This window comes from Anopheles gambiae, chromosome 3 (genome assembly GCF_943734735.2).
Source record: "Anopheles gambiae chromosome 3, idAnoGambNW_F1_1, whole genome shotgun sequence".
Lineage (NCBI taxonomy): Eukaryota > Metazoa > Arthropoda > Insecta > Diptera > Culicidae > Anopheles > Anopheles gambiae.
In genome coordinates, this window is record NC_064602.1 from 42,365,819 (window position 1) to 42,382,665 (window position 16,847).

A 16,847-nucleotide genomic window follows, 5' to 3' on the forward strand; every position below is an offset into this window, starting at 1 on the left:
CATTCTGTATGTGACTGACGCACATGTGTAATTGATTTCCATACAAAGTATCAAGTTTTCATCTTTTCCGGAATGTGTGTGTGTGAAACAACCCCTCCAAAGGCTGTTTCAATTTAAAATTCCTGCTCCTGCTTCTCTCCCATTAGAACGATTATTGCATGAAGGAGCGTTGCAACATACGCTACAGAACGAGAAGAGCTAGATTGTAGCGTTTTAGCTAGCTCCAGTTCTCCAACCATCAGAACGGCACCATAATTTGTAACAGCAATGCATTTTTAATTGTTGCGCGTAATATGCGCAGCACACACAGACAGCAAACGGATAGCTGCAGCACGAGAGAACAGTATTGTACCGCTACAAATTGAATTAAAATTGGTGTAATTTACACATATAAGTGAACAGTTGAAATGCGTTGATTTAAATTGTTGAAAAATAGTTGTGAAGCTTCTTTTTTACCACACATGCGTTTTGTGCAGCTCTTCTAAATGGAACTATTTCATAGGACAATCCAATCCCCATCATAAGCGAGCTATTTATGTTCATTCACTGTAGAGTGAAAGTGTGTCAGCTTGTGCTATGGATTTATTGTGGCTTAATTTGTTTATTACGAAACAGGGAAACGGGGTAACCAAGTGGGCAGTATGATTCAATGTTGCAAAGGGGAAGCTTGCAGTACACGCGTCACAAATTGTCCCATTCCGGTAAACATATTTGTCGTGTGTACATCCGATCTTGTCACCGAACTGAGGGAATAAAACCTTCATCCAGCCATCCAACACGGTCCCGGACAGAAATTATGCTAATGTCAGCGAGAAAACCTCCATTCCGGCACATATTTGTCTTGTGTCGCAGTGCTTCACGGGTAAACCATTACCGTGCTAACAATATACCAATTTCCGCCCATGAAGCAATATTAGCAATGATACCAATACCATACATTAGCCAAAATTGCACCGTACCATACCCATCGACTGTGTGGTTTTCTTTATCGCCAAAGCATCACTTACACAGCTCTTTCCCACCAAATTTCCTGGACCGAGAGCACCACCGAAAGCTTTTACAAGAATGGAATAATTTAATTATTTACCAATCATTGCCAGCAAAACGTTCGTGGCTGACCAAAGCCAAACACATTTTCCGGGGTTTAGGTCGATTGTAACGCACCGGATTACTGGATAGCACCCCTTTTGGGGGTAATGTATGCAGCTCTGTTTTAATTGCTACCTGGCACGGTTTGCACTTTGCATTACTAGTGTTGGTGCAAAGGCGTGGTAATAACGCGTTGTGTTTCTACTCTTGCATGAGGAATTAATTATGGCATTGTAGTGGAACAGAATCAAAGTGTTTATGACTATCCTTGACCCGTTTAGGAATGAATGGGATCTGCCACGCGTTTCGGGCATAATTTCTCACGACATACCGAACAATTATTAACTTGATTTTAATCAAGGAGAATGTTTAAGTGCACTTTGTGAAGACGTAATATGTAGTAACTTAGTATTTAGTACTTATTGCGACTTTTAATTCGCTTGGTCAATTTTGCAAATTAAGTTGACAATAAAGTCATTGCAATTTTGTTGTTGTTGATTGTAACTGGTGGTTGCTTTACATTGCATGCCCTTTAAATGTAGTCGCTAAGTATGTATTGTTTCGCTTTTTATGTCTTTTTTTTATTCCTATTTGTGCAGTCGCTAATGCTAGCCGCTCGGAAAGGAAAAATAACTCGTTGATATCATCCTAGGCCTCTAGCTCTTGTTAATGAAATGGTAATAGTTTTCCAATTATCGACTGAATGCAGTTTGTTTGGTGAATGAAATTATTGCATCTTGTGCAACCACTTCAGACATGACCGGAAATTGGTTGACAAAAAAGTGTTATAGCTTCTACAACATTCCTAAGAGTGTGTAATAGAATAACTATCAAAATCTACCTATGAATGTTGAATTTTCAAATTTTGTACCGTACATAATGCAAATGAACATCAATCTTACTAGACGGATTAAGCACCGCGCAGCCGGATACTCTGTTCTAGCTATTCAATTTTCAATTTTCAATTTGAGTCAATTTTGGCTTTTCATTTGACTGGCAGACTCTAGCGTCCTCTCATACCGTACCATCTAAAATTGTTTTGTTTTAATACGAAAAGTGTAAACAAAGTTCATTTCCTTTGTAAATAATGTTTTCTATACAAATTTAAGTAGCCGGTCTCGTAGTACAGTCGTCAACTCGTACGACTTAATAACATGCCCGTCATGGTTTCAAGCCCCAAATGGACCGTGCCGCCATACGTAGGACTGACTATCCTGCTATGGGGGGATCAATAAGTCACTGAAAGCCAAGCCCACAAGTAATGGCACAGGCAGGTCTTGACCGACAGCGTTCGTTGAGCCAAAAAGAAGAAGATAAAAATTTAAGTAAAAATATAGTTCAGTGTGTGGGGCATACGACAAGACCTTCACACATACTGGGCTCGTGTAGCGTACTGTACTATCAAACTCTCCATACAAAAATGATCGGTACGGTACGCTAGCCCGTAACGTGTGGAGGGTTGAACACATGGGGTCATGTTTTTGAATTGTACAAATTGGTTACTGTACCATTGCATCTCCCCTCGATTTTTTTATTATCTAGTGAATAATACGAAAACTTTAGATGAGTACAATAATTAAAACCTATCCGGTGTGAATAAATTGGAAAAATTTGCTTGAACAAAGACCATAATCAATAAACTCTAAGTAAAAATTACATGTTGCACTACCGTTATAAAGAGTAGAATTGATAAAGAAACAATCGAACATCACAAACCTGTACAAGATCTTTTAAGCACCTTTCTTTTTCCATCACACTGTCTGCAATCCTTTTGCAAAATAAGCAATTTCTATGCGCAAACATGTGTCACTGCTATACTAGCGAACTCGTACAAGGACGTGATTCGATCCGTACATTTCCATTCTAATCACGTCAGAATCAAAAGACACCAATAACCATATTTCTTGACGTACGAAACAGTTACAAGAGGCAAGGCGACATGGATACGGTTTGGTGCGCTCGCTCCGTGTTGATGCTCTTCGTCATTTGTACTTCAAAGCGAGGTGGAGAGCTGCTTACCTCAAATCCCAAAGAAACTGCAGCACATGGAAGCAAAATCGATTCCTGCCACACTTGGTTGCATGCGTTTTCCCGTAAACATACATACACATACTTCCATTTCTCGCACTCCACACGCTTTTACCATTTACCAACTAATCTTGCCTTATGCAACACACCGCCCAAACACTTGGATACTTCACCGGGCACTTCTTTTCTGGGCCACACATTCTAGCGGGTGACTATAAGTGAAAGAACCAACACGGCCGCACGGGTACGGTGCCGTGTGATGCGCGCCTGACAGCGCTACTCGTGTGTCTCACGGTATGCAAAGTGGTTCGTTTGTCAATGTAAGCCATCGCGGGCAGCAGTCGCTGCTAACGACTTACAAATATACCCGGTGTGTCTCACCGGGCTAAAGGCTTCGCACACAGAGACATACACACACGGCGCTTCGGAAGGAAGACGTGAAGGCGTGTGTCAAACCGCGTGACAAGCAACACGCCCCACACGTTCACGGGAGAGATGGAGGGTTTTTTTTTTGTTTTTTTTTTTATGCACGCTTCCGTCACGTTGGTGTAGGAAAGGTTTTTCAATTTTGCATTTGAACTCAATTTGATGCACTGAGTGGTGGAATGATAATGAAAACCGAATGTCCCCAGAGGCGTGCGGTGACCTGGTTTAGCAGGACATCTTGGCATTTAAAACATGCGGAAGAAAGCTCTTATCGTTTGTGAAGGTGTGAATGCTTTCAAATATAGAATTAATAGTTGGGCCCAGTATGGTGTTACAGTACACTAATGGCCCGATGCTAATTAATTGAAGTCATTTGAATTAAACGTCAATCGTACATGTGTAATACGGAAATGACATTAGCGGAAGTGTCATTGAAAATGCCACTATAGATAAGAGGAAGCATCATGGCAAGAATCTCCCAAAAACTCCATTTAGAATTACAATGATACTGTTAGTAGAATTCATTGCAATCCGGACAGGAAACATGACCACACGAAATAAGTTTAATTAAAAATAAACCCTTATCGTTTTATGTCGTTCTGCCTCTCGATTGGAGGACCAACTCCAAAGAAACGTACAAACTAAGTAAAACCATGTCGGTAAGTGGAAGGCAAACAATCATTTACTAAGCTCTATCTGTCTCTCTTTTTTCTCTCCTATTCTCTACTTCTCGCTTATGCTCAAACAGAAATAGAAGCAAAGCCCATGACCACATTTGATGAAAACGGGGCACATTTCATTTAAACTGGGTGAACATAAAAGTGCATTCTTGCTTCCGTGTTCCCTCACTACTACGCCCATGGGGGCTAATGTAAACGGGTAAACCTGAACGTTTTCATCTTCTTTCTTCACCTTTCAATGGGAAGAAGACCGCATTCTTCCTGCACAAAAGAATGTCACGGCACCGGCAGAAAGTCCTTACGATGGTTCGCCATATCTTCCAGCTGCTGCTTGGAGGGGCAAGGCACGTGTAAGATTCCTCTTTCCTTACGCTACACAACCACAGACAAATGCTTCGTGCTTTCCTGTGAAGCATCCAAGTTGTTTATGCTTTGCGGATATTTGTTGCTCTTACATCCCTGTTGCTGTTGTTTGACTCTAGCCTGTCTTTAGCCCGGGGTGGCCTGGGAAAGACAAATTCTGCTGGGAGGAATGGGACAACTTGCAAATAGCCGTAGTACCGTCGCCACTCGTGGTGTGGCTTTATCCGATAAAGCCAATGGTTCGGTGCGGTTGCACTGGCGGAGTGGCTAGACTCGCCCTGCTGTTCTTTAGACGGTCAATATTATACTGTGGGACTTTAAGCTCCCTCGCCCGGTAAAACGACAACAGAGTGCCTCAGGGTGGCAATTGTTCAGGTTTCGCTTCGTGCACTCTGGACGAGCTGACTTTATTTCCTGCCAGGTGAAGATTCACGTAGATTTTTCTGGGAAGTATGCAATCCAAGTGTGGTCCAAATGGGAGGTTTAAGAAAAACACGCTCAAAACACAATGTTTGAGATAGTTTCGGTATAAGTGATGGCAAACCTCTTGCGAGAAGTGAATTGAAAAGTCTGCAACCTAGATGACCTTTCAGCAAGTGTTTGCGGTTTGTTTGATGTTTGGTCTTTGCCCAGATTCTCTGGGAACCCTTCTACAATACCACACGGCAATAAATCGAGGTTGGGTTGGGAATGGTAAGAAAGTAAAGCTATACGAAGAGCAGTGGCTTTTATGTTCCTGATTGTTCAACCCCTTGCATCAATCGTTTCAATCAATCGTAAGGTGTACGCTTTGAAATAGATGTGCACTGTGAACAATGAACTCACCACAGCTTTCCAATGCTAATGCTACTGGTGCTTTTCCATTGCTTGCATGCTTTCTGATTATGTGGGTTACCGACTGAAGTGAATTTAATAAAGTACAAACACTTCCCCAATGGTCAATTCGCATACAAAATCTCAGAACCTGCGATGAAATATTACCTCTCAACAGTCACTCATTTGAATATTCAAACGAACAGCAGCCAAACACGATCATACGCCAAAAGGGCACACAGTTTACCAGCGGCCCACCAACCAGTCCAGCTTCTCTATATTTGGACAAACGCTGACCACCGTGAAGTATCACGAACGGTACGGCCACGGGCGCGCGGTTTTGTGCAGCCAACCATACAGTAGAGCGATAAGAAGTGTGCTTATAAATAATGCGCGATGTTCCGCGCTTGACAAGCTTGTTTATATCATTTTGATTCAATTTAGACGGGTTTCTTTTTTTGTTGGTGTGATGTATGCTTGCCGTGCCGCTGGGTACGACCCTTTCTCCAGTCATTGAGACCGGTAGCCATTGCCAGAAGGTCATTCGAGACCGGGGGCTGTGCTGTGTGTCTGCTTTATGCTGTGTTCCGCGAGTGCGTGGATGATAGATGGTGGGAGCGAAACCGCCAACGGCTGATTGGTTGCTTTCGCTTACCAGAAACTAACGCCGACACTATTTATCTTTTTCGGTTTGTTTTACAGTACATCGTTTACACTGATTGTGCTGTGTGTCATAGCTGGGTTATGCTATGAATCCAATTGCGTATCGTTTAAATAATTACTGTTTTAATTGCATGAAAATTGAAGCCACAGGCTCATTATTATTATTTATTTTTCAATAAAATAGATTCAAGAATTGAGACAATTTTTGTACATACTTTTATTCCCACAATTAAGCAAGTTTGGCACATTGCATTCCTGATAATGGGGTATAAATCTATAAAAAAAAATAAAAAAAGAGATCAAATAATCATAATGTACCGTAACGGTTCAAATTACGGACATTTGGCATGTTTTTATTGATAATCTCCATAGCTAGGCACTGGTCATACCACTTTTTATTTTTAATAATTATCATAATGTACTAGAATAAATTAAAAATTTGTCTGACCACAAGTAAGCCCTGTAAATATTTCCTATCGGTCAGTTCACCACCAGAGGCATTCTTAGCAGTTATGCTTCAAACCGACACCGGTGTTATTTCTTCGATAATTCCTTTCAAACACGTCAACGTGCATTGAAATGCATCGGAATATATAGTGGAATTACTTATCAACGCAAAAACAATAGTGTTTTATCATATGGTGGTTTGAATTTCATAAAAACACGTATTTAATTCTGTCCGGAATTCAAAGCAAGATTTTATACCTTGTTTTTAATTCCGGGCAGCCGAAGTGAATTATGATTAAATGCTTACAAACATTTTTTAGTCAGTTATAATAACAAGAAAACAACGATATTTGAAGATGTATGTGACAAATTTGAAGATGTTGAGGCTGTCCGGAGTATGAATCAAAACGTCCGTAATATGAAACATGAGCAAGAAACTGTCCGGAATAGGTATCAATATCGTTGCAGTTTCATTACATTTTGCAATGTTTCGAGAAAAAAATTGGAAATTTTTTTTTCTCGAATCTAGAAGGTTTGGTTTAGTTAAGTGAGTAATATAGGTGTTTGGACGATTAAAATTGAATTAGCTAGAAAATATCACACACCAAAAACGTATTAAGTGTCCGTAATTCGAAGCAGTACGGCAAAATATCACAAATTTATTATTTATACAGTTACTTTAATTAGTTTTCTATACTATTCATGTTAAGGCCGGGGTACATTGTCTGTACTCGCTAGTGTAATTTTGATTTTCACTAGCGCATCTTACGGCGGAGCTTTTTTGGTCATCGGTATGGTCGAGCTGGATATCAAAATAAAGTATTATTTCCATCGTTTTCCGATAAGAGAATGGATGCAATACGAGCAGAACATATCTATCTATCAATTAAAAAGCTCTTCCAGTCCATTTTGAGTAAAAAAAATATATATAAAAATAACACATTTTCTAAACCGGCTCCAAATTGTTGGCAAAATGCTTCAGTCGGTGCTTCGTTGCCAGATACGCTAGTGAAAATCCTGATTACATTAGCGAGAACGTACAATGTACTCCGGCCTTTAGACTAGTTTCAGAACCAGTTTTTATGTTTCTAGAGCCTAGCTCAGGATTAAATAGTAGTAGGTTTAAAATCCAACGAAGCGGAAATGTTTTCCAGCTTATCTAACTTTAACTAAATTTATCTTCTTTACTTCTTCTTTGGCACAATAACCGTTGTTGGTGGTTGGCCTGCCTGTAGTGGAATTGGCTTTCAGTGAGTTTGCCACACTCATTTGAGTCTTGAACCCATGACGGGCATGTTGTTAAGTCGTGCGAGTAGACGACTGTACCACGAGACCAGTCCAATTATCATGCTGTAGATATTCAGGCCATTCCCAAAACTTGTTCGAAGAGTAGCGGCAGCAGCCGTTTAGTTTATGCTTAAATTGCATTTATTTTACAAACTGGCCTAAATATTAAAAGACACTACAATATTATGTCAATATTTGATAATATTATACAATATTTGACTATTGATACGACTATTTCTGCATCGATCTGAGAAACTGGTCAATTTCATTGTCTGAAAAACTGGTCGATATTAAATTGTTAGAACATTTTTTTAAATTATTTTAATTTTTTACTTCACTTTAAAGCGATTATGCAGATAAGCAAACAATTCCCCAAGAAATCCAATTCAAAAGGCTCTAGCAATCATCAAAACAGCCATAAATTTCAGCCAGAGTAGCAAGCACCCCATGCTCGAACCTGCACCAAATCAAGAGTCATGCTCACCGGAGCCGTGAATGTTGCTATTCCTTCTTTATTGCCACACCATTAACACCGATTTCCTCTTCCACTTGATTTACTGCCAATTGCAGCTGCACTTTTATTCACACGATCCCGAAAGGTGGTGCCACCGAAAGCGTTCCAATCAATTGGCCCCCCGGCACAGTCTCTCACACAGCACGATTCTTACACCACGTTTCCGCGTACTGCACTGCGAGCGAATGTCTTTACCAGTGGACCCGAAAACCCCATAAATCTGACAACAATTTAGACAAAGTTGCCCCAGTCTGTACCGCCCGCTGTGGGTCACGCTTTTACATTCGCGCTGTATCTATTCCGGAAGCGTGCTCTTCCCCTCCTGCAGCGGTAGTGCAAACGGGGGTTCTGCAAGCCATGCTTGCAGCCGTGTGCACAGAACTAGACGGCGTGTGCACAAGAGTTTAGCGTTTCTGGGCGAGAGTCCGCCGTCCGGGTGCACTATCAATCGACCAATAATTTATTAATTGGCGCAAAGCAACGTATGATTGGATCAATTTGTAATATCCGTCCCGCTCCGTTTGAGCGTAAGAAAGCTGTTTGGTTCTCTCTACTCCCTACAACACCCGTCAACCCTGCCGCCCAGCAAGGGATCACATCAACAAGTTAATTAAAACTTGCCCTACGATCGGCCGTGTTCGTGTGCGGTTCCATTCATCATGCACACACGTCGGTTTTGCGGTGTTGCAGCATTTTGCTGGCGTGTGTGTGTGTCGTTGCATGCCGTGCCGGTTGCAGTTGGCATCCATTCGCAAACCCGCTCATGTGGGTCTCTCGCTGGCCCTTCTTACGGCGGGCGTGTCCGGTGGGAGATAATCTGATTTATGCCGTGGTACAACGGAAAGGTTTTGCTGTAAAGTGCACCTGCTGAGCTTGCACAAATCGGGAGCAACTTATGCTTGCCTACCCCAAGGTGGTACAATGGGGCGGGCAGCGCTAAAGGGCATGGCATCTTAAGACTACTAGTCTGCGGTCGGTGCACCGTCATCACCGGGAAAGTAGTTGCCGGTAGCTGCAACGAGCACCTTTTTGCTTTTGGACGAATGAAGCCGGGCATATGGGCTGACAATTAGAGTGGGCTTGATCGGGACAGGAAATGGAATAATTACATACCATTTTGATAGCGATCAGCTCGATGAGCTCTGAAGACAAATGGGATTTGTTCTGAAATGAAACGGAAAGCAAATGTTGTAAATGTTTTATTGCAGGCTTTACGTACATTGCTTGTAGAAACATTAATTATACACAGTTCGTAAATTATGGATGATGATTTGGAAATCAAGATTTCTTATGCTACATCCAGTTCCAAGAGTCTCGTGGATCTCCTGCTATTCCCATCAGTTACGTTATAACCGCAATAATCTTCGTCAAATGTCGGTTAAGTGACGCAGAATCTACTCAATTATGTGTTAAGTTGGTAGATTTGTCCCTACCTATATGTGGCTAGAGCATCTATCTCTCTCTTTCAGTATAGCAGATATCTATGCTAGTATGAACAGCAGAAAATCTCGCGATAGAGACCAACGGATAAGCTTAATAATGCTTATAGTGATTTTTATTAATTCCATTTGAGATGTTAAGAAAAACTGTTCAGTCAAAACATAATTTAGAGCATCAATAGAAATAAGAAATGGTTCGTTTGTCTCATGGATATTTTTGACAAATTTTATGCTTCCGAACTTCCTAGGCTAATAATCACACTATAAGTCTAGTTTCAATGCAGACTTATTATGAAACACGATGGATGCACCATCAATGCTTGAAAATCTTAGACTCCTCGTACCTCGTTTATCATCAAAGCAGTCGCAAATCTTATACCAACGCCGGCACAATACACTATATGGTGCCAACGTTCCTTTACCGGCCATGAAACGCCAACTTAATGCGTTTTCGAGCTACTTTGATTTCAAAACACTAGGTTCAACTTGTAGCATATCTGCTATACATAATTTATTATAATACACACTATCAGCTATAGACTCATTGTAACACACTTCGGAAAGCCAAACCACACTATTGCAACACATTCATTATAACACACTCAGCAAATCAGATCATACCAGAACAAAGCAACCGGAAGAATTAAGGCCTCACCGTTCATATAAAACAATTGGGCCACACTTCTTGAAAACACCCGAAAGACGCATAATAAGCAAATCAGACGTTACTGCAACAAACTAGGTGAACCGAGTACGCATGGCAACTTATAAGCTCAGCGACGAAAACATCCATTCTTTAGCAACAATAATTGAAACCTTCTTTCACAATACAGTAAAACCGAAGCATATTCACACAACAACAAACACCCCACACCATTTCAATTTATAAATTGTTACCAATAACAATAACCTTTAATTAGGACAATAACACATTCCAAATCAATGAAACCCATAACATATCTTGAGTATAAATAAAACCAATTCCGACCATGACAAGTCAGATTCGTTCGGACTGTCAGGATAGGACTATGCCCATCCAACATCTATCAACTTCTCATTTAAAGAGTTTAGTTATGTCCCCCTGCCCAAGGTAAGGCCTCTAAACTTCAACGTTTCCAGTAAGGGAAACCTCCTAAAGGTTTCTATGATCGCCTGGACGATCTAGTGTCGAAAAGTCCGCTTCGAACAAAGTGTTATTCTACCTCGATACATGTCAGCGAAACACTGATCTACCGCGACGGTACTCGATGTACAGTTGTACGCTCATCACATTACAAACTCATACAAACAAAGTTTTCCAAGTGTCACAGAATTTAATCACGGAAAATTGAAATAATTTGTATTATTGTGTTTATAATGTTTGTCCTCATTTCCTGCACTATTCTTAGTGTCAATATTTTATTAGAAATGTACTAAGTTCGTTCGTTGAGCAGTTCGTTAAGCCTGCGTGGCGGACGAGTGTAGATAATATCATAAGAATACTAGTTATCATTATTATTTATCTTGTCAATCAGTTGTTTATTAAACGGAGCAGGGATCATGATCGAATCCAAATTATTTTTATGTTAATTTTATCATTTATGCATCAATACGCCTTAATTTTACTCAAATGTTACATCGTATTTAAAGATAATGATGTTGCAGAATTGATGATTGATGAGAATATTGCAGATAATGATGTTGATTGATTGACAGAATATTGATCAATAATAAAATTAAATTTCTTCAACAAAATTTGCAACAAATCTTAGTAATGCGTTCAAACCCTAATCCTTTCTTTTCTCTTATTTTCTCTTCTATAAAATCTGTTTTTATTCAGAACACAATTGCAAGTTGTCGTACAGTAGCACCAGTGTTTTTATTTTCTGATACCAAACCATTTTACTAATTAAATTAAGCAATGATTCGTTTAACTCACAATTGGTTCAATTTTAACGCTTGGGTAGCATTTTTCCTTCGCCACCACGCTTACCAGCTCGCATTCTTCCCATTCAAGCGACAAACGTTAGCCATGAGTGTGCTCGAGCGAACACGCATTTCTCGATTGAGTTAACTTCTCGAGAGCGAGTAAACCACTTTCCTTCCGAGCGAGCGCTTAGACACGCGGTTCAATTGGCGGCACAATTGGTGGTCCCGTGCAAGAAACTGCCCTCGTGGACGACGTTTGCTGTTCTGTATCTGTGGGGCAAGGGGACCGTTTTATTATGTTCACTGCATTGTGTCACCGTCACCGGGCTGGATAATTTTGCCAGAAGGTCATTGCTTTATGAATAATTCAATTAAAAAGTTTGCCTAATGTTGAAACTTTAAATCAAGATGAACTAGGTTTTCGTCCAAGTCCATTGCCAAGTCTGGTCAACTGACTATGACAGATTGTAACTTTGTCTTGGTGTAACTTTTCGGCTACGGAAAGAGCAATGTGCTACACATAACGATTGCATAGAAATACATAAACTCGTCCGGCAGAATACTCAAGACCCCTCCAGTCTCATAAAAAATTCTGTAGTTACTCAAAAATTCCTCACACGAATTTGGCTACCGGACCGTTACTGTTCAGATGTATTTCCCATCATTTTTGTTTCCAAGTTAAACGGCCTCGAGTGCTGCTGTTTCTGTCGCTTGTGCAAATGGACAGCTCACACCAGGAACCGTGGAAGCTAGTGCTGGAAAATCATTAATAATTCATCCATCATAGCCGAGCCGAGCTCAGCGAACGTTAACCGGCTGAACGAAGGCAAAGTTGGCAACTTAATAAATCTGTTGACATCACGTCTTGTCAGCTGCCCGCTTCCTTTTGCAGATTTTTTAAATCCTAAACCTATTTCCCTCTTACACTCTGTGCAAAAAAATGGGAAAAAGAAAAAAAGATTTATACTTGGATGTTGTATGGGTGAATCTATTTTTGGAATTATTTAAATGAACTTGACCGAAGCCGAAGGTGGAAGTAAGTGGCGGAAAACGAGCGAGAAAATTGCTCATATTTGTAGGCGAAGGAAGAGGATGGCAATACTCGCCAGTAAAACAGAGCCGAAATGTAATTTGGTCTGTCCGGAATGCCAGATGAATGCCTCTAATGGCCAGCGAATCGAGCCACACTTCGAAGGAGCCGGTCGGAAATGACGATCAATTTGCAACTTTATTGACCGTAGCAGCGCAACGGAAATAATCGCAGCATAAAGATGAGAGTGGAACGTTCGCCAAATTTATAATTCACAAGCAAATCAATGTGCGTGTGCCTTGTTTTGCATTCTAAATTGCCAAAGCAATGGTTATGAATGCGCCGTTCGCCGTACAGTTAGAGTAAACGGTTGCTCATTGAGTTTTATTTCTACGGTCTATCACGTTCGCACAGAAAAGTTTACAACAGATTGTTATTTCTTCTGGCAGGGACAGGATAAACATATAAACATTCACGGTAAACTGTTTACAAACTTAACACATCACACGGTGAGGGGTGATAATTGTGGGCTGTGTGGGATTGTTATCACACCCGCAACTGTCTGATTTCTTCGATTTGCGTTTAATCCACACAGACAATGTACACGAGGCAATTAAATTGAAGCCACTTGAACGCGTGTAAATATTTAATCAACTTCCTTGCATCCTACGTACGGCGATATAATGCTCCCAGCGCCACACGATCGATTACCCGGGCGTGACCTTCATAAAGGCAAACAAAAACCACACGATTGATCCAGCTTCATCCCGTGTACTAACATTTGCCCAGCTTTCCCTGGGAATCGATGGAGTTTTTGGGAGGCAAAAGGTTTTACTTTAATCTCTGCCATTAATCAGATTCTTGTTTCGATCGGGTTTGATTGGGAAAGTTTTGTCTGGCTAATTGATTGAGTTTCGACAGCTAGCAGTCCTGCCCACCCTATACATGGCCTTGCATAAGGTCATGGGAACAGGGTTAGAGCTCCGTGTGCTCCGGTGTTGTTTTGCTTGTCCATTTTCACAATTTGCCGCACATTACTTTGTATCGACTTGAGATTAGATTTTTGGAACGTAGCCGGTTCAATAGTAGCAGAAGGTTGGGATGGGGATTTATGGATGAGATTTTATTGGGTTCGTCCGGGTTTTTCGCTACCGAAAGTGTTAACATGATGAGCAACTGTTTTAGATCGTTGACCACGGAACAGATTGCTTTTACAGATTGGAAATTTACATGAAATTTAAGATCATTTTGTGGACTTTTTTGTAAATGCACTGTAATACGAGTACGCAGTTTAAATCGAGTTGCTGCAAGAATTATAAACTGTGATTTTATATTACATAGTGTATAATACGTTTTGTTGCTGATTTTTAAGCAAAACACCGTACAGTCGTTTTGATGCGACTTGAAGATGATTTGTATAATTAAAAAGATAACAGTAATATGTTGTTTAACAGATGGTTTTCCTTTATTTCTCGGAAACATTTCGTATTCAAGGGTTAAATAACGTCTAGATATGGGCAAATATTATTAAACAACACTTCATTCTAGAGTCCGTTGTTCGCAAAGTTTAGCTAACCCTTACGAATGTCTTGAAAATTTAAACAATCACTTGTAAAGCGCTTATTATCATCCAGTAAGAACAGAAACAGATTAGCGCATAATATGGTTCAACACCACTGTGACCCAACATAAATGATTGAAAGGGACAATCACAAATGAACGGATTAAAATGTCTTTACTCCGAGCTCTCATTGAGAAATTCTAGTGGATTGCACAGTTGTGATATTTAGTGGATTGCACAGTTGTGATATTGCACACAGCTAAATTTAGTATACATGCCTATAGGCTTTCTGTTAAAGATTATGATTATATTTGTTTTAAGACACAAACGATAACACTTCAATTAGTCATGCTTTTGCAATTTATAAGAACAATTGGTTACTACCTTTCCTATATTAATAAAAATATCTATTTCCTATATTAGTAAAATTTATAATAATAATATTAATAAAAAAATAGTAATTAACAGAATACAGAAACATAAAAATTTGTTAATTTTTATCAGATGGCAATCCTTTAAGACTGATACCGATTGCAAAAAAATGTAAAACTCGTCCGTTTGCTGGTTAGCTTTATATGTGGTCACGCATTCACGCATTCATATAAGTGTTTCATTAGTCAACACAATGATTTATAATGTTAGAAGAAAAAATACTTCTAAAAATTAAAAGCAACTCACACGTCCAAGGTAATACGCTCACCTGAGTGCAAATCACACATCACTGTAAACATAATAGAGTTGCATTTGATCTCTGCGTTGAATTATGCTTTCACTACCAATCATTAGCCCCACTGTGGGAAAATTATTTGTCGGCTTCTCGTGGCTTTTCCCCATTACCTGTGCCATAGAAACTTCTTTGTTAGCAACTTGTTTCCACACTCTATTGCTCTTGCTTCGAATTCTCGACCAAGCACTGTTTGCGGTTGTTACACTTACCACAAACCCACGCACACACATACACACACCCATTGAACCATCCTCAAATTCCTTCGTGCCTTCCAAGGAAACCCTAAACCCTGGCATGGCTTCTCGCACCGTGCATCTTTAGCGCAAAGTGTACAACAACTGCAGCGATATGGCAAAAGGTAAAGTTTCACGGAAGGAAAACTTGTTACCGTCCAGTTAAACAGCACCATCGCCACCGCACGGCTTCACTCCTTGCCCGTTGCCAAATATTGCCAAGGTGATGAAGATGGGTAAAATTTGTTGCAACCGACAATGCGAACGTAAAAGTTTTAAGCATGCTGAGAGGATCGTTTCAAGCTGCCAATGTTTTGTTGCCGCTGTATGTCAAGTGGCCGTACACCGGTAGAATGGAGCAATGGAGGAACGTTGCACACATACACACACACAGAGGACGGGCGTAAATTTGTACCTTGTATGCTTTTGATATTCGAGCACCATGTCGACCTGATTTTGGCCCGAATGATGCAAGTTATGATGCATTTTACCAAAGACGCTCTCAATTCACCTCATCGAGATTGGAATGATTGATGTGTCGGTATGCTTTCTTCTGCGCAGTACATGGCACATGAACAAAGGAGCCACTTGAGCGCTACTGTTATAAATTTTAATTAAATCCCATCATGCATATGGAAACCATTTCAAGCCGAGCAAGAGCAAGTCAAGCAACCGAGCATGGGTTACATGTGACAGTGCGGTAACATTGGTGCCAATTTGGGTGTACATTGTTTTAATAATTAAATAATAAGCTTTTGCTTTTAAAAGACATTAACATAATGAACCAAACCTTGCGTGCGGAACATCAACACCGAAACGCAAAGGGTAGATTAGTTTTGGATTACTCAATAAACGGGAGAGCTTTGTAAAAGGTCCTACAAGTAGTAACACTGCCTCAAGCTGCGTGCCACCCATGATCTTTGGCAATTTATTTTGCAAACCTAACCCGTTAAACAACGCACAGCAGAAAGGGTTCTTCCTAGAACAGCACAGCATCGCTGTATCCCTTTTTACATCCCAGCACCAATCCTTATTCTACCAACCAGGCAAACACGATGTCGACTAATCCTGCGGCTAATGGACATCCTTTGGTCCCACAAACCTCTATAGGTTAACATCTACCGAATCCACTTAAAAGCATTGCTCAAGCAACTCCTGTCCAACCAACGTCCCGTAAAAGTGTGTGAAAGAAGAAGAAAAAAATCCCCCCATTACCAGCTGTACTACTGCAAGCGTAACCGAAACTCCACCGTACAAAGAAAGGGCAAAAATTAGCCACACCATCCTAACCATGTAAACGCGAAACGCGAATGCAAAGATGGATGAGCTTACCCATTAAATTAGCAGTAACCCTACTGCTGGTGGTGGTTGTACAAAATGGTGTCCTCTTTTTAGGGATAGGTGTGAAAGCAGAATGAAGCTGACACTGGATGACACACATTTGAGGTCAGCCAGACACTTTCCTTCGTTGTGGCTGCCACTGTCCGGTGGCATTGAATTACTGTTGCCCGGTAGGATGAGCTGAGTGAGATGATACGATCTGTACTCATGCGCTCGTTCATGAGTGAGAAATGTCAACGGGGAAAGTGAGTCAGTGCTGGTGCTATCGGATCATTAATCTTGTTCTTCGGTCGGACGG

General features: G+C 40.6%; 1 protein-coding gene across 1 annotated transcript in view; it reads right to left on the minus strand.

Moving 5' to 3' along the window:
* The window catches only part of LOC1279181 (DENN domain-containing protein 1A), a 120,234-nt gene that overhangs the window by 9,647 nt on the left and 93,740 nt on the right, over nucleotides 1–16,847 (minus strand). Inside the window, exon 9 of the mRNA XM_061660778.1 lies at nucleotides 9,424–9,474. Within this exon, the coding sequence (XP_061516762.1) occupies nucleotides 9,424–9,474 (51 nt within the window). The remainder of the gene's footprint in view (nucleotides 1–9,423; nucleotides 9,475–16,847) is intronic.